This window comes from Schistocerca gregaria, chromosome X (assembly GCF_023897955.1).
Source record: "Schistocerca gregaria isolate iqSchGreg1 chromosome X, iqSchGreg1.2, whole genome shotgun sequence".
NCBI classification, from domain to species: Eukaryota; Metazoa; Arthropoda; class Insecta; order Orthoptera; family Acrididae; genus Schistocerca; species Schistocerca gregaria.
In genome coordinates this window covers 488,503,381-488,527,827 of record NC_064931.1, presented here as the reverse complement: position 1 = coordinate 488,527,827, position 24,447 = coordinate 488,503,381, and the positions used below count along the sequence as shown (strand labels likewise).

The window sequence follows — 24,447 nt, the reverse complement described above, 5'->3', positions numbered from 1 at the left end:
ATCACGGTTACCAAATAACCCTGTGGCGAAACCCGCCGCTCTTCTTTGGATCTTCTCTATCTCCTCCGTCAATCCGATCTGGTACGGATCCCACACTGATGATCAGTACTCAAGTATAGGTCGAACGAGTGTTTTGTAAACCACCTCCTTTGTTGATGGACTACATTTTCTAAGGACTCTCCCAATGAATCTCAAACTGGTACCCGCCTTACCAACAATTAATTTGATGTGATCATTCTACTTCAAATCGTTCCGCACGCATACTCCCAGATATTTTACAGAAGTAGCTGCTACCAGTGTTTGTTCCGCTATCATGTAATCATACAATAAAGGATCCTCCTTTCTATGTATTCGCAATACATTACATTTATCCATGTTAAGGGTCAGTTGCCACTCCCTGCACCAAGTGCCTATCCGCTGCAGATCTTCCTGCATTTCGCTACAATTTTCTAATGCTGAACTTCTCTGTATACTACAGCATCATCCGTGAAAAGCCGCATGGAACTTCCGACACTATCTACTAGGTCATTTATATATATTGTGAAAGCAATGGTCCCATAACACTCCCCTGTGGCACGCCAGAGGTTACCTTAACGTCTGTAGACGTCTCTCCATTGATAACAACATGCTGTGTTCTGTTTGCTAAAAACTCTTCAATCCATCCACACAACTGGTCTGATATTCCATAGGCTCTTACTTTGTTTATCAGGCGACAGTGCGGAACAGTATCGAACGCCTTCCGGAAGTCAAGGAATATAGCATCTACCTGGGAGCCTGTGACAGGAATATATCCGTCAAACCCTCAATTATAACGGATGCAGACTTCATTGCCAGCAATGAAGGAATAATTAAGGATTTACGTAATGATCCAGTCAATGTACCATCTGCAAGAGCCGTGACTTCTCAAAGTGGAAAGGCTAATGTTGAAGTCGAGGGAGGAACATCTGCTGCTGCATCTGAAATTACACCTTGACAAATCTCCCATTGCACAAAAAAAGAAGAGGCCGGAATTACGGGAAGAAAAGCAGATTCTTCAGACGTCCCAACCAGGAGCAAGTTTTAGAGCATGCACTACTGTCTGTGGTGCTCACACACCCTATTAAAAACTATATTCCGCCTTTTTTAATGTCCAGGGAACTACCATAAATCGTGGTGACTTGAGTGTAATTACTGTCTTTGAATAAAAACCTCATTTCTGTTCGTCTCATTGAGTATCTCTTCCTGTTACCTTCTTTATTACACCGTAGTGGGTCTTTCTACTTACTGTCTAATTTCTATCGAGGTGTGGTACTTGCCAGTGACACATCATGCGAAATTACTTTCGTCGGGAAGTTTTGCACACCACTGTAGTTTTTCAACGATATTTGTAGATCGTTCAGTGTAGATGACATTCTCAGCAGTCATGAGCCACTTCACGAAGAAATGTTCAAAGCTTATCAGGATTTAGAAGAACTTTGTGTGTATTTTCTTACTCGTTTAATCTAATTCCGTCTGTTTACACGAAATTATAGTTTTTGTACTGTTTCTCAGGGATGGAGTGAATGACAGTTCTATCTCTGAAGTGATGCTGATCCATGTCTTCTTTGTGGATTTGGTGGGCACCCGATACCGCAGGGATGTCTACTCTACATGGCGTGGGCTGCTCGGTATGCCTTTATCGTTCCTTTATTTTTTTTTTCGTGAGGCACAAATTAACAATAAATGGTTCATATAGCTTTTAAAGTGATCGCTTTCCTGTGGTGCCTTCTGTGGTGTAGTGACAGTGCAACATGCAACTACTACCATCAAAATTCATGTGAAATTTTTTTCCTTACCAATAATGACACCAACGTAAAAAAATTCCAGCAGTAGGATGGAATTGGACAAGTGTTTGAAACGTCGTTACTAGAAAATAAATAATAGTTGATATGTCTACAATAACTGATCAAAAGGTTCTTGACACTTATTAGTGGACATGAATATTGGATGTGTCCCCCATTCGCCTTTATGACGGCTTGAACTGTATTGAGGACACTTTCGACGAAGTGCCTAGATATCTGCGGAGGAATGTTAGCCCATTATTCCTCAAGAGCCGAAACCACAGAAGGTAGTGATGGTGGACGCTGGGGCCAGGAGCGAAGTCGACGTTCTAACTCATATGGTAATGCAACCAGTGATCAAGAAAGAAATCGTCCTTAATGTTTATTTTTGTTAAATTTTGAATAATTTTCTTACAAGAGGTATACTTAGTGTTATAAGTAAATTCCCTCCAGTTTTACATCTGTCTTTCTTTTTTGAGTATCTGTTAAATACTTATCAGTACTATTTCGTTGTTCATTATTCTGATTATTTTTAATTGCCTTAGATTTAGTTTTACCACTCGGCAACCACGAGTATTCCATACGAAAATTATTCATTTAATAGATTAAAATTTTATAAGGCTTAAATAAAATGTATTTCCGTTGATAAACTTAATATTTCAAAAATTATAAAACTGTATTACTTAAAATTAATTTATTCAAAAACTTTACAATCTTCAACCATTATCATTTAGACCCACGGCTAATTTTCTTTAACCAAACATTATTCCTCATACTGCTGTTGCTATTAATTTTTCCCCTAATGTTGAATGTTCAGTGCTCATTTTTTTCTTTTGCGATTTTTTAAATTTCTTTCTCTGCTTTATGTCTTTTTCCTAGTTCTTCATTATCTCTATAATCATGTTTTTTACAACCTTTGTCCAATTTATATATTCTTTGATCACATCTACACTCCTGGAAATAGAAAAAAGAACACATTGACACCGGTGTGTCAGACCCACCATACTTGCTCCGGACACTGCGAGAGGGCTGTACAAGCAATGATCACACGCACGGCACAGCGGACACACCAGGAACCGCTGTGTTGGCCGTCGAATGGCGCTAGCTGCGCAGCATTTGTGCACCGCCGCCGTCAGTGTCAGCCAGTTTGCCGTGGCATACGGAGCTCCATCGCAGTCTTTAACACTGGTAGCATGCCGCGACAGCGTGGACGTGAACCGTATGTGCAGTTGACGGACTTTGAGTGAGGGCGTATAGTGGGCATGCGGGAGGCCGGGTGGACGTACCGCCGAATTGCTCAACACGTGGGGCGTGAGGTCTCCACAGTACATCGATGTTGTCGCCAGTGGTCGGCGGAAGGTGCACGTGCCCGTCGACCTGGGACCGGACCGCAGCGACGCACGGATGCACGCCAAGACCGTAGGATCCTACAAGTGTGCCGTAGGGGACCGCACCGCCACTTCCCAGCAAATTAGGGACACTGTTGCTCCTGGGGTATCGGCGAGGACCATTCGCAACCGTCTCCATGAAGCTGGGCTACGGTCCCGCACACCGTTAGGCCGTCTTCCGCTCACGCCCCAACATCGTGCAACCCGCCTCCAGTGGTGTCGCGACAGGCGTGAATGGAGGGACGAATGGAGACGTGTCGTCTTCAGCAATGAGAGTCGCTTCTGCCTTGGTGCCAATGATGGTCGTATGCGTGTTTGGCGCCGTGCAGGTGAGCACCACAATCAGGACTGCATACGACCGAGGCACACAGGGCCAACACCCGGCATCATGGTGTGGGGAGCGATATCCTACACTGGCCGTACACCTCTGGTGATCGTCGAGGGGACACTGAATAGTGCACGGTACATCCAAAACGTCATCTACATCTACATCTACATGACTACTCTGCAATTCACATTTAAGTGCTTGGCAGAGGGTTCATTGAACCACAATCATACTATCTCTCTACTATTCCACTCCCGAACAGCGAGCGGGAAAAACGAACACCTAAACCTTTCTGTTCGAGCTCTGATTTCTCTTATTTTATTTTGATGATCATTCCTACCTATGTAGGTTGGGCTCAACAAAATATTTTCGCATTCGGAAGAGAAAGTTGGTGACTGAAATTTCGTAAAAAGGTCTCGCCGCGACGAAAAACGTCTATGCTGTAATGACTTCCATCCCAACTCGTGTATCATATCTGCCACACTCTCTCCCCTATAACGTGATAATACAAAACGAGCTGCCCTTTTTTGCACCCTTTCGATGTCCTCCGTCAATCCCACCTGGTAAGGATCCCACACCGCGCAGCAATATTCTAACAGAGGACGAACGAGTGTAGTGTAAGCTGTCTCTTTAGTGGACTTGTTGCATCTTCTAAGTGTCCTGCCAATGAAACGCAACCTTTGGCTCGCCTTCCCGACAATATTATCTATGTGGTCCTTCCAACTGAAGTTGTTCGTAATTTTAACACCCAGGTACTTAGTTGAATTGACAGCCTTGAGAATTGTACTATTTATCGAGTAATCGAATTCCAACGGATTTCTTTTGGAACTCATGTGGATCATCTCACACTTTTCGTTATTTAGCGTCAACTGCCACCTGACACACCATACAGCAATCTTTTCTAAATCGGTTTGCAACTGATACTGGTCTTCGGATGACCTTACTACACGGTAAATTACAGCATCGTCTGCGAACAATCTAAGAGAACTGCTCAGATTGTCACCCAGGTCATTTATATAGCTCAGGAGCAGCAGAGGTCCCAGGACGCTTCCCTGGGGAACACCTGATATCACTTCAGTTTTACTCGATGATTTGCCATCTATTACTACGAACTGCGACCTTCCTGACAGGAAATCACGAATCCAGGCGCACAACTGAGACGATACCCCATAGCTCCGCAGCTTGATTAGAAGTCGCTTATGAGGAACGGTGTCAAAAGCTTTCCGGAAATCTAGAAATACGGAATCAACTTGAGATCCCCTGTCGATAGCGGCCATTACTTCGTGCGAATAAAGAGCTAGCTGCGTTGCACAAGAGCGATGTTTTCTGAAGCCATGCTGATTACGTGTCAATAGATCGTTCCCTTCGAGGTGATTCATAATGTTTGAATACAGTATATGCTCCAAAACCCTACTGCAAACCGACGTCAATGATATAGGTCTGTAGTTAAATGGATTACTCCTACTACCCTTCTTGAACACTGGTGCGACCTGCGCAATTTTCCAATCTGTAGGTACAGATCTATCGGTGAGCGAGCGGTTGTATATGAGTGCTAAGTAGGGAGCTATTGTATCAGCGTAATCTGAAAGGAACCTAATCGGTATACAATCTGGACCTGAAGACTTGCCCGTATCAAGCGATTTGAGTTGCTTCGCAACCCCTAAGGTATCTACTTCTAAGAAACTCATGCTAGCAGATGTTCGTGTTTCAAATTCTGGAATATTCCATTCGTCTTCCCTGGTGAAGGAATTTCGGAAAACTGCGTTCAATAACTCCGCTTTAGCGGCACAGTCATCGACAACAGTACCATCGGCACTGCGCAGCGAAGGTATTGACTGCGTCTTGCCGCTTGTGTACTTTACATACGACCAGAATTTCTTCGGATTTTCTACCAAATTTCGAGACAATGTTTCGTTGTGGAACCTATTAAAGGCATCTCGCATCGAAGTACGTGCCAAATTTCGCGCGTCTGTAAATTTTAGCCCATCTTCGGGATTTCGAGTTCTTCTGAACATCGCATGCTTTTTCCGTTGCCTCTGCAACAGCGTTCGGACCTTTTTTGTGTACCACGGGGGATCCGTTCCATCTCTTACCAATTTATGAGGTATGAATATCTCAATTGCTGTTGCTACTATATCTTTGAATTTGAGCCACATCTCGTCTACATTCGCATAGTCAGTTCGGAAGGAATGGAAATTGTCTTTTAGGAAGGCTTCTAGTGGCACTTTATCCGCTTTTTTAAATAAAATTGTTTTGCGTTTGTTTCTGATGGATTTGGAAGAAATGGTATTGAGCCTAGCTACAATGACCTTGTGATCACTAATCCCTGTATCAGTCATGATGCTCTCTATCAGCTCTGGATTGTTTGTGGCTAAGAGGTCAAGTGTGTTTTCGCAACCATTTACAATTCGCGTGGGTTCGTGGATTAACTGCTCGAAATAATTTTCGGAGAATGCATTTAGGACAATCTCGGAAGACGTTTTCTGCCTACCACCGGTTTTGAACAAGTATTTTTGCCAACATACCGAGGGTAGGTCGAAGTCCCCACCAACTATAACCGTATGAGTGGGGTATTTATTTGTTACGAGACTCAAACTTTCTCTGAACTGTTCCGCAACTGTATCATCGGAGTCTGGGGGTCGGCAGAAGGAGCCAATTATTAACTTAATTCGGCTGTTAAGTATAACCTCCACCCATACCAATTCGCACGGAGTATCTACTTCGACTTCACTACAAGATAAACCACTACTGACAGACACAAACACTCCACCACCAATTCTGCCTAATCTATCTTTCCTGAACACCATCTGAGACTCCGTAAAAATTTCTGCAGAACTTATTTCAGGCTTTAGCCAGCTTTCTGTACCTATAACGATTTCAGCTTCTGTGTTTTCTATTAGCGCTTGAAGCTCAGGGACTTTTCCAGCGCAACTACAACAATTTATAACTATAATTCCGACTGTTCCTTGATCCAAGCACGAACCCATCGTTCTACCATTCCTAGACCGGCAAGGGAACTTGCTGTTCCAACAGGACAATGCACGTCCGCATGTATCCCGTGCCACCCAACGTGCTCTAGAAGGTGTAAGTCAACTACCCTGGCCAGCAAGATCTCCGGATCTGTCCCCCATTGAGCATGTTTGGGACTGGATGAAACGTCGTCTCACGCGGTCTGCACGTCCAGCACGAACGCTGGTCCAACTGAGGCGCCAGGTGGAAATGGCATGGCAAGCCGTTCCACAGGACTACATCCAGCATCTCTATGACCGTCTCCATGGGAGAATAGCAGCCTGCATTGCTGCGAAAGGTGGATATACACTGTACTAGTGCCGACATTGTGCATGCTCTGTTGCCTGTGTCTATGTGCCTGTGGTTCTGTCAATGTGATCATGTGATGTATCTGACCCCAGGAATGTGTCAATAAAGTTTCCCCTTCCTGGGACAATGAATTCACGGTGTTCTTATTTCAATTTCCAGGAGTGTAGCTCATCTCTCTTCTAATTTTGTTCCTGGACAACAATAATTATAACCAGGAAGATGCATTTCAAATGTTTATTTATTCTTAAAGTTTTTACTAGACCTTTACCTTTTTTTCTGGTTCCCAAAATGTATGAGTTAATTATTCAGAAATCTAATTACATAAGGTATACTTTTTGAATTATAAAGTTAAAACCATTACATTTATTTTTAACAGTTTCATTATACGAACTTGTTCATTACAAGAACTTTTATTTTCAGCTAATACTTCTCCATAAATAATAGCTAATCTATCGATTACATCTCTAACATCATTCATTTAAATATATTCAATCGGTTTTCTACATATTTTTGTAATCTACACTTGAGTCTAAATCCACTGATAATTTTGGGAAATAGATGCCAACAATTTATTTTACCATATTGTTATATTTAATCCCTGTACCCAGTTTTTATCTATTGGATTCTTTTCAAAATATAATGGTTTTGAATGAAATAATATATCAGCATAATTTGATAAACTGGTATTATTAAATTTTGAGCTATACCATCTATAGTAATCTTTCTTTAGTTAAAAGACACACTAAACCATCTGTACCCTCATATGTCCTACCACCAATAGTTAATTTTATTTCCATCAAATTATACTGGTAATTTACCAACAAATTTAAATGTTAAGACAGAAATGAGATTTTCACTCTGCAGTGGAGTGTGCACTGATATGAAACTTCCTGGCAGATTAAAACTGTGTGCCAGACCAGACTCGAACTCAGAACCTTTGGCTTTCGCAGGAAAGTGCTCTACCATGTGAGTTAGCCAAGTATGACTCACAACTTGCCATCACAGCTTCAATTCTGCCAGTACCTCGTCTCCTACCTTCCAAACTTCACAGAAACTCTTCTGTGAACCAGGGAACCAGCAGGTCGTGGGTCATGCTTGCAAAAGGCAAAGGTCCCAAGTTCGAGTCTTGTTAAGACAGGCCTTAATCCAAAACCTTGATCTTCACTGTGGTTGATTTGTTCCAGCATCCTCTCACTAGTATTTATGTTTTTAACATTTGTATGTTCATCTTTCAATATTTTTCTATTTTTAACCTTATCTTCATATTTATTCAATGTATCTTGTATTTTTCATTCACTTAATATATAATCACATGTTTAATTCGTCAATCACCATATTCTTCTAAACTGTTATGATGATTATAGGGAACCATTTGTTTTTCTACTTCTCTATTTTCATGTATAGGTTTTTAGTAGATCATCACCTTAACATCTAATTCCTTCTTTAATGTTTGTGTTCTTTTAACAACTTCAGTGTCATATTTATCAAACATTTAATAAGCAAAAAATTAATGATTTTTAACATTTTATATTTACATTTTTATATTTTATGGTTTTAATGTTTATGGTTTTTTTGTTTTTATATTCTTATGGTTTTTCCTTTCACATGTTTAAGTTCTTATATTTTTATGTTTTCATATTTCCATATATTTACGTTTTTATGTTTTATATTCTAAAAAAATTTTAATTTTATTTCTATATTTACCTTCACTAATTTTTCTTTTTCATCTATTGCAATTAAATCTGATTTTTCATTAATCCAACATTTACTCTACATTTCTATGAACTCATCAAATTTTCAATCACCAACAACTAACTCATGATATATACGATTTAAATTTGTATCATCTTATCTGAAAGCATGTAAAAATTTCGAACTAATTGTTTTGGTATTCCTGAAAATGTTTATGTTATTTAAAAGCAATTTATTCCTTTGTGTCTTTCTCTAGTAAAATATTCTTTATCTATATCTTGATTTTCGAGAGTACAGCCATCAAATAAACCAACTGAATTATCTCTACATTTATTTAATATTTCAATTGCATCATTATTTTCAATAAATTTAACAAAGACAAAGACTCTGTCTATATTTTTTTCTACTTTCTTTATAGAACAACAAATAGGATTTGCTAAAAATTTACAATGTTTATTTTTAATTTATATTCTGCAATTTTTATTTTTGTTCCTAGTCATTTTCATTTTATTAAATAATTTTTATTAAAAATACATACGTTTTTGTTAATATTAAATGAGCCACTTATTGGAATTAAAAAGTAATTCATAAGTCCTTGAAAAAAGGTTATTTGTTCCAATAAGTGATAGTTATAAAAATGTCACAGTAGTTGGTTTTATACAACTTTTTCTAACTCCAAAGATTACTTTAAAAAACAATACATCATACTGTTATAGAGAAAATACAATAATTCCCACTGATCAAAAAATTTATTCATTCTAGAAAGACTAATAGAGATAATAAATAAGATGAAATTTTAAATAAAAGAATATATAAAGTTATGTTAAATGATATATGGTTATAAAAGAATACTGGAGAAATTTTTGGCTTTAGTAGTCAGATTATTGAAGCTAACAAGAAAATTTTCCTAATAATTTACCAAAATTTACTCCATTTCAATTAATAAATATAAATTTTAATTTATTTGATGGGATGCTTGTAAGAAAAGATAAATATCTTCATGAAGAATCCAAAATTATTGCCTCTTTTAACCTAATTTGGAATTTGACACTCCTGTACTTTATGAAACAAAATATCTTTCATTATTTCTAGTTCATGAAATAAGAATTCAGGAGTGAGAAATAAATATTACTGATTAAAATAGTAATTTGATAACTTTTAATAGTGCTGATGCAACAGTTAATCTACAGATATAAACTAATTATTTTTAATCTTTCAAAATAAATAGAAATTTTAATGTTTATAAGTGAACATGAATTTTATTCTTTTCTATTTAATGAGAAAAATTAAAAAAAATATTTCTAATAAAGATATTGAAATTAAAATCAGTATTGGTGATCAGGGAGTCCATCCAAATCATCCTCAGTTATGTATGAGTTTAAAAATTATTCAAGCTGATAGTTCAGATTAACCTACATACAATGGAAAATCTAATAAAAAGTAATTGATACCTCTGTTGCAAAATTATTTGAATTTATAACTATAATAAAAGGAAATTAAATTTTATCAAGAATAGAGCATGTGTCAGGTTTATTAAATTCAACTTTGTCTGTTTTCCTTAAAATTAATGTGGAAGTAATGTACACTCCTGGAAATTGAAATAAGAACACCGTGAATTCATTGTCCCAGGAAGGGGAAACTTTATTGACACATTCCTGGGGTCAGATACATCACATGATCACATTGACAGAACCACAGGCACATAGACACAGGCAACAGAGCATGCACAATGTCGGCACTAGTACAGTGTATATCCACCTTTCGCAACAATGCAGGCTGCTATTCTCCCATGGAGACGGTCATAGAGATGGTGGATGTAGTCCTGTGGAACGGCTTGCCATGCCATTTCCACCTGGCGCCTCAGTTGGACCAGCGTTCGTGCTGGACGTGCAGACCGCGTGAGACGACGCTTCATCCAGTCCCAAACATGCTCAATGGGGGACAGATCCGGAGATCTTGCTGGCCAGGGTAGTTGACTTACACCTTCTAGAGCACGTTGGGTGGCACGGGATACATGCGGACGTGCATTGTCCTCTTGGAACAGCAAGTTCCCTTGCCGGTCTAGGAATGGTAGAACGATGGGTTCGATGACGGTTTGGATGTACCGTGCACTATTCAGTGTCCCCTCGACGATCGCCAGAGGTGTACGGCCAGTGTAGGAGATCGCTCCCCACACCATGATGCTGGGTGTTGGCCCTGTGTGCCTCGGTCGTATGCAGTCCTGATTGTGGCGCTCACCTGCACGGCGCCAAACAAGCATACGACCATCATTGGCACCAAGGCCGAAGCGACTCTCATCGCTGAAGACGACACGTCTCCATTCGTCCCTCCATTCACGCCTGTCGCGACACCACTGGAGGCGGGCTGCACAATGTTGGGGCGTGAGCGGAAGACGGCCTAACGGTGTGCGGGACCGTAGCCCAGCTTCATGGAGACGGTTGCGAATGGTCCTCGCCGATACCCCAGGAGCAACAGTGTCCCTAATTTGCTGGGAAGTGGCGGTGCGGTCCCCTACGGCACTGCGTAGGATCCTACGGTCTTGGCGTGCATCCGTGCGTCGCTGCGGTCCGGTCCAAGGTCGACGGGCACGTGCACCTTCCGCCGACCACTGGCGACAACATCGATGTACTGTGGAGACCTCACGCCCCACGTGTTGAGCAATTCGGCGGTACGTCCACCTGGCCTCCCGCATGTCCACTATATGCCCTCGCTCAAAGTCCGTCAACTGCACATACGGTTCACGTCCACGCTGTCGCGGCATGCTACCAGTGTTAAAGACTGCGATGGAGCTCCGTATGCCACGGCAAACTGGCTGACACTGACGGCGGCGGTGCACAAATGCTGCGCAGCTAGCGCCATTCGACGGCCAACACCGCGGTTCCTGGTGTGTCCGCTGTGCCGTGCGTGTGATCATTGCTTGTACAGCCCTCTCGCAGTGTCCGGAGCAAGTATGGTGGGTCTGACACACCGGTGTCAATGTGTTCTTTTTTCCATTTCCAGGAGTGTACTTAATAACAGAAAAGTAAAAAATAAAAAAAATGAAGTTTTTATCCTTTAGAAACGTTATGAGGTTTCTTCTTAAAGATTATAAAGAAATAATATGGGAAGGAGATTTAACTATAATTTTTACATGGTGTTACATGGTGATATGGGACCCACGATACATCTACATACGACTCAGACAGGTGACACATATGTAACCATCCTGTCTGATCACCTGCATCCATTCATATCCATTATGCATTCCGAAAGCAGTTCCAGTAGGACCATGTGACCACCCTCATGGCGAGAATTGTTAGAGTTGCTCCAGAAACACTTTTCTCAGTTTAAACACTTCCACTGGACCCCAAGCTCCCCGACGTGAATATTATTGAGCACATCTGGGATTCCTTGCAACACACTGTTGAAAAGAGATCTCCACCTGCTCCTACTCTTACGGATTTATGGACAGTGCTGCACGATCCGTGGTGTTAATTGCCTCCAGCACTATTTCAGACATTAGTCGAATTCATGCCAGGTTGTGTTGCGGCACTTCTGGATGCCCACAGCGGCTATACACGGTATTAGGCAGGTGCATCAATTTCCTTGACTCTTCAGTGTATGATATGTAAACATTATGATAAAAGTTTTATTATTTTATATACAATATTAGTCCTAGAACACTAAAGAGGATAGGGAAATGTTACTTTGCTACTAATCTATCGTCAAGTTTGTTACTCTGCACGTTATCCAAAGGAAGTCATGATTTATTGGTTATGCTTCAGTTAATTAGAATTATTAAATCTCCAACGATATGTTACATAAGAAATTAAGTACAAAATGTCCTGTTTTATCCCCTACTGCAGTCGTAAATCTTACGAGAGTTTAGTTATCTAGCGTTAATAAGGCGAAAGTGTATTATAATAGAAGCTAAAAACATTTCTTAAACATGTTTATTGCTAATTTCAGTATAAAATATTGTCATGGTTGCTATAAATATGGATGAAACGTAGACTTTTCGATTAAGTACCCGCCCAATGGGGCTCAAATTTTTCCTATGCTCTACCATGCCTTGCACAATGTTGAGGAATGTGGTATAAGCATTATGGGGCACAGTCACATTTTGCTGCTCATGTAATATGACATACTCCATTCCAATACGGCACAAAGTGGATACGTTGAGCAAGACCTGGCCCTTGGCCTCCTAGATTACCTGACCTTAGTCCTCTTGATTTTTCTGACCAGAGTCATCTCAAACGTGAAGATTGCAGCACTCCCATTAATATGGCTAAAAAACTGGAGCAGCCAATTGTAAATCTCGCCAAGATTTACAAGATGATCCAGTGGCATGTGGCACAATTCGTAACCACTGCACAGACTACGGCAGTATTCCATCCAGATGGCGGGACAACACATAGAACACATTCAATAACAGATGAGAGTGTATAGTGAAATGTTCCAAGCAACTTGCTGGAGCAGTATTGTGATCCTTCTTAAGGAAGGCATTAGGTGGAAGTTGAACTCAAGTAGATAAAAACTTGATAGAAAATTTTACATTTCGAATACGTTTATAGTAACCAAGAGAATACTTCGTACCCCTCTCAGCTTTGTGCCCCAAGCTGCTGACTTGTCGCCTTAAACTGGCCTTAGCTAACATTAAATTTCTAATTTTGATTGCTGTCAACACCAGTCTCACAGGAAAGCCTTAGCAAAAATGTTCGCATATAAAGGCAAAATTTCCTAATTGATGATGCGATATGGAATAGAAAACGTCAGTTTGTTGTGGGCGTGTGACGTGTTGCAGCGTCGGTAGGCGGTTTACTGGGGCTGTGTATGGGAGTCAGCCTGCTGAGCTGCTTCGAGCTGGCGTACTTCTTCACGGCACAGCCGGCGCTGCGTGCGGTGAGGAGTCGCCAGATGGCCTCCCAGCGCTGACCAGCCTACATCTGCAGCTGCCGCATCACTGAACAGCTTGTCGCATCTGTACACATATGCCTGGTCATCCTTTCTCTCGGCTTCCTGTTAATTTTAATTCAAATCTGCCCCTAGCAATACTGGTTCTAGAATATTTTTCTGCACTAACCCCTCCCCCTCCTCCCTACTACCACTGATATCAGCTGCCTTTCCTTTGACATTTAGCTATACATCTAAATCTATGGACTGTGGAAATTTTTTTATATAAATAGAGCATAGACACTACACTGTACCACTAATAAATTTCTGTATCTTATTCCAATGCTTATTCCAATCCTAAATAAGAAAAAAAGAAATAATTCATTTCCATTTAAGGGTTTTCCTGAGATTTTTAAAAGCTTTTAATTAAATAAAAAAGAACTATACCTGTTGTATTATTCCAGCTTCAATAAAAATTAGCTGTCTTTTAAACTGGATCGAAACAATGAAAATACAAAATTTCTGTTATTTTTGTAAATTTGTAATGGAAATTTTAATTCTACTATTCAAAAATAATTTAGAAATGCAAAAAAATTCCAAATTCTCTATTGATATGTCAAACATAAGACGCTGTTTAATTGCGTAAGTTGTATGTTATATACGAAGAAACCTCGCCAGTAAGTATTTAAATTTTAGAAAATCTGCCACGAAGGTAGTTGAAAACTGATAAACTGGTCAAAGGTTTTGTCTCTGGGTCATCTCAGAAGTGAAGTGTAGGCCTTTGGCACTCCCATTGATGTGTTTGACGAACTGGAGCAGCGAACTGTCCAGTCTCGTGATGATTTTCGACATGATTCTGGGCTTCTGAAAGAATTCGTAACTCGCTTCAGGAACTGTAACGGCCCTGTCTATCTACAGCAGTGGTTCCCAACTTTTATTAGACCATTACCCCTGGCTGCAATCAGACATTAGCTAGTACTCCCACCCTCCCTTCAACCTGCCATCTGTTGTCTCCCCTGCATTACTCCTCTCCACTGTGGCACTTGCTTGACCAGCACACTGCAACCCCATTGAAATCGAACAAGCTTGGATGTGCGCACTATACTTACTGTTCGTGAATACTTCACTGCTGCAGTCCTTACTTCTGAACTGGAAAAAAATTGACAACTTCAGGCTGTGAAAACTTTGTATCTAACCACAATAATAATAATAATCAAACTCTGTAAAGCACTATAGTAGCTCTTATGCAGTTATTTCCGTGTCGTGCTGTCAATTAATTCATTTATCTATTTCGAAGCGAGCAATGAAGCAATTTTCAGAATACTGTAGGTACTATGTACAACTTGGAGAAGACTTTTCTTGAGATATTTAGCACTTGTCACGTATATGTCTCACTTTTATCATCAGCGATGAATGGGACAAAGCACAACATATGTGTACAGTATGTAAACTATGTGAGGAAGCTGTAACCTGTAGTACACTAACGCTACAAATTGAGAAGAAGTAATTATTGATTACTTATTAATGAGTATTATAGTCCTACAAAACTCTGATAATAGTAGTGATCTTTTAAAAGTAATCGTCTAGTTTTTACCCCTCAGAAAATTTCATTTTACTCCAGGTTGGGAACCACTGCTCTACAGTGACTACAAAAAGTATTCGTTCGACATTAGCGCATAGAATATAACAAGCATAAGCGTAAAAAATATAGCTAAGAAACGAAGAAATAATTATTTCCTTACATTGGTTAATATGTACATCTAAAAATGGAACGCTATTTGGCTTCATGTATTGCTTACTTTGTGAATAAATCACGTAATTTAATGTCATGCCACAGTTGATGTCAGAAAAATAGTCCTCTAGTAAACAATATCCCAGGATGCTGCTGTACCAACACACGCCACTCGCGCTTTCCTTATGCAGTTGTATTTCAGCCACTGTAGTGGGCAGATCTCTCTCTGTCGGTATTTACGGCATATGAGTCGAAAACGTCGAGTAAATACAGAATAAGACAGTGAAACCTGCATCAGGTTGTTTTAAAAGGAAAACCTTTTCAAGAAATCGTAGAAACCATTGGTAGATCTACCAGTACCGTGAATACCATTAATACACGTTTATTCTGAATAAAAACGTCTGAAAACAAATCACGAAGCGATCCTCCTACAGTTCTCTCCGATATGGAAAAATGGCAGCTACTTAGAGAAGTGAAAAAAATCCAAAATTAAGCGCTCCAAAACTTGCTACTGCAGTTCAGATGCACACAGGAAAGTGTATCAGCACACACTATAAGAAATGTGCTTTTGAAGCTGGGTATGAGTGCGGAACAGCTCATAGAAAACTAAACATCAGTAAAATCAGCAGAAGGGAGCAAGCACGTTGCACTTGCAAGACAACCTTCTATAAGAAGGTTGTATTTACGAACAAGAGTCGATTTTTTCTGTATAAGTCAAGTGGGTAAGTAACAGTATAGAGAAAAAAGAATTGTGAACTTGAAGAGAGAAATATAACAACCTCAAGTGCTAGTTTGGGGCCGCATGTCTGCAAATGGTGTGGGGGTATTGTTTTTTGTTGATGGAATTGACGACCACAAGGTTAACATAAGTATCCTAAAAACACATATAATCAGAAGTGTGAATAATATGGATCTTTTCGAGGATTATATTTTCACACAAGATAATGGTCCAAAACATACAGTTCTAAATGTAAGGCTGTGGCTATTGTATGGCACTCCTCACTTGACAGTGACATAATTGCAGTCCCCACACACTAGTCCAATAGAGAATTTGTGAAATGTATTCTAGAGAAATAAATTTAATGAAAGTTGCTCTTTTACGATTATACTCAAAACATCAGAGCTGTGAAGCAGCACTGGTTATTATAGTTTTAGATTTACCATCAGTTTGGTACGTTCCACATCGACTTTTGTTCACGCACAAGATGTACAGTAAGTAATTGGATTCAGGGCAGTTTCAAGTCAGTCGAACACTTGAAAACATTTAACAATGATAATTTCAGAAATCTGTATACATTAACTACCGTTCATCTGAGGCTAATATCTTTGGAAAGACCAGAACCTAACTCCATTTTATCAGTTAAGTGGTTACTTCCAGCCTTACACACTATGCCAACTAAACACATCTTACCATGGGCACATACTTATGCAAACTGTGTCACTTACTACAAGCCTAACCACTATTAAGTAACACACACATTGCAATATACGGTCTCTTTGATTGGCTTATTAAGCATTCTACTAATAACAAATTTAATTAGAAAAGCATTAAAGGAATGAAGTCCGAATAGTTATGCAGCTCTAAAAATCATGCATTACACACATCGACAGCATTATTTAAGGACAAAGATGTTTGTAAAATATATAGTAATTGTGTTCACTGGGTGTGTATAGTGGTCTTGATACGCTACAAAAAGTGTACAGAATCGCCTTCAAGTATGCTGACGTCTCATTGAGTGCCTACTTTGATGGAAATATGTAGACATTGCATTTTAACATGTAATTTGCTAAATGTTATATTTTATATCTTGTTAGGTAGGCCATCGGGAAAAATTAAGCCCAATTAGACAGGGATGTAATCGAAAAGTTTACATTTTCAATAAATTTGTACTGACAAGAACAAAATTTGATACTGAAGTCAGCAGATGTTCCCAACCACAAATTCTCAGTTGTATCGCAAACTACTCTTTTATGGATCCATTTTTACTGGAATTTTTTTCCTTTTCTAATTATGCACTTTCACCCGTGTCAGTTTTCACTCCTAATTACAATATACCTTGCATACATATACTTCTGAAGCCACTCTCAGCCTGGCACTTCATGAGGCCGCTTGCTTCTTAACACAGTCCTGGCCCACAGTTATGATGGCGTTTGGAGCAAGCAACAGCTAAAATTTTATCAACTGACAATATTTTCATAATTTTGTGTCGAAAATTTGGGTTGCTGGCAGCTTTGGTGACAAATCTGTACAACTCTACATATAAGGAGCATTTCAGTTCATTCACTTTGCCACTCAGTTTGAACCGAAAGAGAAAGATGATCAAATTATCTATATAGTCTTCCAGGTGTGGTATTCAGTTTCACCTCTACACTCTTTACAGCCGATATGACACTTCAGATAATTTTATGTGCCCATTTAGACTCACATTTGGTTAGCATCACAGTTGTAATTTACTGAACTTCTCTGTAAATGTATGAATAAACTTCACACCCTACGTTATTGGAGAGTACAAATTTCCTTAACTCCTGGAGTTAGATGTGTGTAAGTTAAAGTACGCAAAGACTTGAAACATCCTTAGACGTCGTGACTACAGCTATATGTCGTAATTGTACATCCTTCAACTGCATTATCAGAGGGGATCATTTAATGGATACGCTATATATCACAAGGTTGTCTAAACAGGAGACATCCTTTCAAAAATTAGAAAAAATTTGTATCTGAAACCGCGTGTTGGAACATTCTGGATGCATCAGACCATACGCAGTGTTTCCCCAAGTCCGTTATCATTTGAAGATGCACTAATTCGCAGAATAATGTGGGTAGAGAGGTAAAAATTGACAAACATGCCTGAAATAACATGCGATTTTATTGAAACCAAGTACGAGTAAAAAAACTGCTGAACAGATGTCACTGGACACCAACACATCTGTGACATAGCGTTAGAACCATGTGTAAAATGAGCTGTAGTGAGAGAGTGAATAAGATGCCCCAGCAGTTGGGGGCATGTTGATTTTACCAGAAAAGGGACTGCTAGTAAAGCTTTACTATCAGATCAGAGAATCCGCTACAGCAGCTTTACGATCCTATCGCCATAAGAAGGGTATTCGAACAGGTTAAGGTCTTGTGAAAAATGTCTCTGTGAAGAAAACGATCTCGAAATTTGAAACCACAGGTTGTTCAGATGATCGGCCCATAGTGAGTGACCAGACACAAGTACCACTGCTGCTCGAGCATTTAAGAAAGAAATGGAGGCTTCAGTGGGTTCATATCAGCAAAGTGAAGTAAGTGCTTGTGAAATCAAACCGGCATTCCGTGCACTACTGTTTGGAGACCGCTAAGGCGTACCCTCCAATCAGTGCTATTCATACAAATTCCAGCGTCATGGTGAACTGTTAGCCGCCAATTTTGTGGAGAGGAGAGCATTTGGGGTGTGGCCACTTCAAAAAATGGGGGACGATGTCGATTGCGTGTCTAATATGTTGTGGACCGTCGAAGCCTATTTCACACTCCCAGGGTCTGTCAGCACCCACGATTGCAGAAGCTGGGTTACCAAATATCCTAGAACTGTCACAGAAACCCCGTTGCATGACGAGAAAGTCACAGTACGGTATGGATTGGCCACATCAATCGTAATTGGACCCTTTTTTTTCGTGGTGCTGCTTTTCATACTGTCAGTGTGACATGTGTGGAGTACGCCGATATGTTACAGAATCCCATCAGCCCTAGCCTGGCTGATAGACACCTACTGGGAGGTACAACTTTTACACAAGATGGTGCTCCAACCCATATCATTACGCTTGTGAAAGATCTCTTGCTCAAATCGTTTGGTGAAGATTATGTGCTGATTCGCCACTTCCCTTCCCTCATGCTTGAGCTCCCAAGTCCCCAGACCTCAATCCATGTGATTATTAGTTGTGGAGTTACTTGAAATCACAAGTCTACCAGGATTGTCTGACCTCATAATGGAGGTAAAAGACAACATCCGATGACAATTTCTCATGATACCTCCTGATGTGCTGTACAGCGCTGCTCAAAACATTGTCGCTCGACTACAAGTATTTTTGATGAATGGCAGCCAGCATGTTGAGCATATCTTCTAAAGGACATTGTCTTTGCTAAAAGTCAATTGTTATGCGAATTATTGCCTCTGTATCCTATGAAGCGCCATCTATTGGACATTTTGTGCACTTTTTTTTTGATTCCATAAAACCTCATGTCACTTCAAGCAAGTGCGTCAATTTTTACCTCTCTGTCTACATTATTCAGTGAATTAGCGCATTTTCAAATGTTAATGGACTTTTGGATCACCTTGTATTTCAAAGTAATTCCTAATATATGCCAAGTTAAGACTGGATTAAAATGTATTTTGCGATTATGGAATGTAAAGAAGTTATATAATATTAACATTTAAATTTATTCGACAGTGTGTGTACGATTATTGTGTATTATGTCCTAAATAACTGCAGACACTATATCAAATTGAATAGTTTTTGAAAGTAAATTCTGCTTGATTTTTATTGGAACTGTAAATAAATAATCTACTACATACACAGTTTTATTTAATTTATTTTTAAAACATCAAAAATACATTTAAGAACACAAATGGAGAGCTACAAAAACTAGGGGGAAAAATGTAAATAGTAAAAAAGTCAGAGACGATAATTAAATATGGTTTCAAGAGAGTAAGGTAAAATAATCTTCAAAAGTTCATCTTATAGTGATCAAAATAAATTTCTCCTTTTGTCAGAATTGGATATAAATATTCTAGCAATATTTCTTAAGTCTGTTTGATCCAACGGCAACTTTTACAGACTGCAAACTGCTATGTGATTGAGCCTCTGCACTGTGATTGTTAATCACCGTTAGTTCTTCAGAAGTCGAAAAGCAGGAAAACTGAATTCTGCTTTGCACCTTGAAGCTTGGCATACAAGCATAAGTCTTAGCAATTATTCAACACTAGGAAATAATATATATGTAACATAAAAAGCTATATTTAGATCAGTTCAAAAAAAGTTCGTTAATTCCTATAAACTAGGTGTTCTACTACATTGACGTGGTAAAATTGAATAAATTGGAAAGCACTTTCTAATGAATATTTACTTACCATCATTCCTGGTGAGCTGTTGACTACCTTTTCGAACATCTATTATTTCCTCACATTTAAACACAAAGTCTCTCAGAATTTACATCATGATGTATGGTGGAGAGCATTTCGTGTACTCCTGTCAGTCACCTTCCCCTTTTTTTTCGGTTTCAGTCAAGAATGGTGTGTGAGAAGAAAAGAAACATTGTTGCTAAGCAGCCGTATGATGTACTTGGAAGGAAATAATATACTGAGTAACTCTTCTTGGAACGTATGCTCACAGAATTTTAACAGCACCCACATTGTGATGTACAACACCTCTTGTAATACATGCCACTGAGGTTGGATGAGTATCTCCATGACTTGCTAAACGAACTTCTGACAAAAGAGCTAATATTTAAGCCAACTCTAGAACCAGATTATTCAAGGCTACTAGCAACAGTTGTAATACGTCGAAACACATGCACTAGTCTAACAGGAACTGCAACCCAAGAGGCTTATCTGGAAAGATGAATTCAAAAAATTCCCAAGGATAAATGGCAAAGGTACTACGATTTAACAAGATGGACGATATGGTCACATAGATGCTCATTTAGTTCTCACTATGGATTATTAAAGGTTTCACATATAAGTTTCCCCTTCTTTTCAGAATTTTACACAGGCATTGTCCCCCCCCTCCCCACCCCCTGGTTTCCTCTTTCCTCTCCATCCTCTGCTGTATCCCTCCCTCTCTCCACTTCCACACCTTCCATCTCGTTCATCAGGGGCATTCCCAGCACCTCCCCTTCGCCATGATATCTACCCTTCCTTCCAGCTGCAGCCTGGTCTTGTTCCCCTCCTCCCCAGGGCTCCCCTTTTCCATTCCCCTCCTTCTCCCAGAACGGAATTTCCTCCTTCCCCCACTGAGTCCCTGCAACCCCTTCTCAACTGTATCCCTCCCACATCATTCCCTCCCCTGCCCTCTTCGGCGCTCCCTCCGCCCGTCTTCCCCCTCTCCTCCCCTCCCTCCCTTCTCCCACCTCTCCTCCGCTTCTACCTCATCTCTATGTCCCTGCCAGATCCTCTCAGTATGCTCATTGTGACTAGTGTGGTATGTCAGTGTTGTGTTTGCTGCTGTTGTCCCGTGCATAAAGAGCTGTGATTTTAATTGTGTGCTGGTCTTGTACATGGCGTTACTGTCAGTGGTTGTTATATGATAAGCCGTCTGTAGATAGTCTTATGCTCCGGCCATACTTCACTTTGTGTTCTTTAATTGTCCCAGTGTGTGTGTGTGTGTGTGTGTGTGTGTCTGTTTTTTTTTTTTTGTATGCACAACTTTTTTACTGTTTTTATCTCCATTTTAAAGTCACCCCCCCCCCCCTTTTGTCTGGTCTCTTCCGTACTGTTCTCGGTTTTTTTATATCTATGTACACCATTTTTTCTCCTTTCTGTTATTTTAAATGTCTTCTTTGTATAATTACTGTCTTATGGCTGAAGAGCCCGTATATGCCAGCATACGCCAGCTCATCCTAGATGGGGCATTGAAACACAATAAAGGGAAAACATCAGAATTTTACATGTATCAGCGAACATTTGACTAAAAATTTTGGATCCTAACCTATTTAAATGAAGATCATCTTAACCCTAACATCACTGCTTAAGAATTTACTCGGATTTATTAACACAGCTCCTCGGTTGTTACAGATTTCGTTTAAATCACAACTTATTCTCTCTATATATCGACCACTAACTGATCTTCTGTAGATGATACCACTCACTACGATTCTAGACGTTGTGTAGAGGTTTCTGATGGATCGAATTAAATTTCTTGTTTCACTTACACTTTCCTCTTCAGTGCTACTTCTAAGAGAATTTTTACATACGTCGATGAAGACTTATAATTCTTCCGAGATTCCTCTGCTTAACCATCCTGCGAGCTGTATACGTTGCTAAAATGTTTTTTCAACTGGTCTGCCTTGAATCCTGGACGAACACCTATTGTGGAATTCGGCACTGCGACATTTTTCAGCAGAGAATCGCCTATAACAAGGAATTCATTTTCTCCACTCTGGTTTTCAGTACTGAACCGTTTAGAATTCTTTTTACTGTATGTTACACTTGTATTTATTTTAGGTTCTTAAGACTCCCGCACGAGTTTCTTTCCTAGGTGCAACAGCCTCATTGTTTGAGCTAATAACTGTGGATCTTCATGTTACTTTCGTCTATAGTCTCTGCTATTTTGCAAAAAATATTTTTTCCCGCACTTCAGGTCACAGCAATGTTCGTGCTTCTGCCGTGCTTCTGCTGTGTATCGTTGCCTATAAAATTTTAAGCATATTTTCTGACACCTTTCATGCAACCATATGTTGTACTTCACACACAGAATTCCTTTTACTACCCGTTTCTGACACTTTTTATACGATGCGCTATTTAACATTTGCATATTTAAGAGTGTTGTGTCACTACACTTTTCAGTGGGCGGCATTTTGTCTCTTTTAAGATATCTATAACAGATAGATAACCACAATCATTTTATACATCATGGCAGACACACGAGTTTCAAATGACTCCTCAAATAGGCATAAGCCGGCAACTAGGAAAATTTCTTGAATTAGGACAGTTAAAGAAATGTCCCTTTCTTTCAACATCCAGTAACCCTCATTGGAGACAGTTTTACAGATTAATGTTAAGCAGAGTGCAGACTGGAGCTAACACCTCCAACAAAAGCAACACTGTGCCCCATTAGGAGTTGAATCCGAGATACAGTAATTGGAATATCACCAGCATCAATGAAACATAATTTCACTGAGTTTTAGAAAAATATACTCCTATGCAGAGTCTGGCAAATGCTCTTTGTTGACTAAATAGCAGAACAAAAAATGAGAGTATAGTATAGTATCACAGTCAGCACCCCCATAAGAAACCAGTAGGCAAACACCATCGCCAGCTGCTCTCTCTCTCTCTCTCTCTCTCTCTCTCTCTCTCTCTCTCTCTCTCTCTCTCTCTCTCTCCCTCTCTCTCCAGTATATGATGCAGTCAACAGTGGCTCCAGGACTCTACTCCCACTGCCTAGCTGTATTGGGTATAGACACTCACAACATGAGCAAAATTCCCAGCATATGCCCAAACCAATTTGAAAGTGAAATGCCAACTCTCCTGTTCCACGCTTGCACCCTGTGTAACATCCTCCTTTCAGCTGTGGTGCATGCCGTCTTGCCCAGAGTGGCAATGAATATCTTTGTGCAAGAGCTTGACAGCAGAGAGGAGTCTCTAGACATGTATCAAAACTCTATCTGCTAAGTGCATTCTACAACCCTATAAACCTGTAATAGGACATGTGATCCATCCTGTATATTAACATGCAACAATAAAAATTTCTTGAACACTGAGAGTAAAATTTGTCATTGAATGTACTTCCTTGACCAGTGGTTGCCAAACGTTTTTGTTCAAGAGCCAATACTGACATTGAGCGCCAGCACCTTGGGCTGCATATGTACTAATTTCGTTATTAATCTGTGATATACAGAAATTAGTATCTTATGAGCCCCCAATAGACTAGCTACAGTAAGGACAGGATAAGTTGGCTGTCAGACTGACTGTTAAAAGTCAGCACCACCACAAACACTTCATGTCATTTTTTCTCAGTTTCATATTGCTGCCATTCTAAGCGACCCCAAAGTTGTGGCACTGGTGAACTGTTGTGCTATCTGTGTGAGCTGATGATTAATTGATGAACATCAGTAATTGTACTATATTTAAATGCCTTATGCTATATGAGACACGACTGCAAATGTTTACTAAATATTTTAAATATCATTATTCTTCTGCTCATTGCATTGTATTACAGCAACATCAGTTTAATTTCATATTCCTTTCTAAAAATATGAACTGCATTCGAAGATGATATATTCTGTAATGCACATTCACGTATCTCTGTTACTTTCATGTTGAAACTTATGTCATAGCAGCCTCTTGGTATGTTTGTGCATACCTGTGAGTTGTCAGTACTGGAAGAGAAACAACAAAACATTGCTTATCTCACATCACCTAGCCCCATAGGGGCTGTGCTACTTATCCCACTACCCTGAGGTAAGAGGCCGGCTTCACTCAGCTCATGGCTGAATGAACCAAAGGCAATTGAAGTTAAGCACATCTTGATATATTACTGTCTCTAAATACTTTTGCTTGTTACTGAACATGAAAACTACATTCTTGAGAAGTTCATCACATTATTTGATGTTTATGAACTCAGCTGCTA

At 39.7% G+C, this 24,447-nt stretch overlaps 1 protein-coding gene across 1 annotated transcript in view; it reads left to right on the top strand.

Moving 5' to 3' along the window:
- LOC126298154 (sodium channel protein Nach-like) overlaps window positions 1–13,436 on the top strand; it is a 129,028-nt gene extending 115,592 nt beyond the window's left edge. The window contains exons 8-9 of the mRNA XM_049989464.1: window positions 1,531–1,646; window positions 13,306–13,436. Of these exons, the coding sequence (XP_049845421.1) occupies window positions 1,531–1,646; window positions 13,306–13,436 (247 nt within the window). The remainder of the gene's footprint in view (window positions 1–1,530; window positions 1,647–13,305) is intronic.
- Window positions 13,437–24,447: the final 11,011 nt, after the last annotated feature.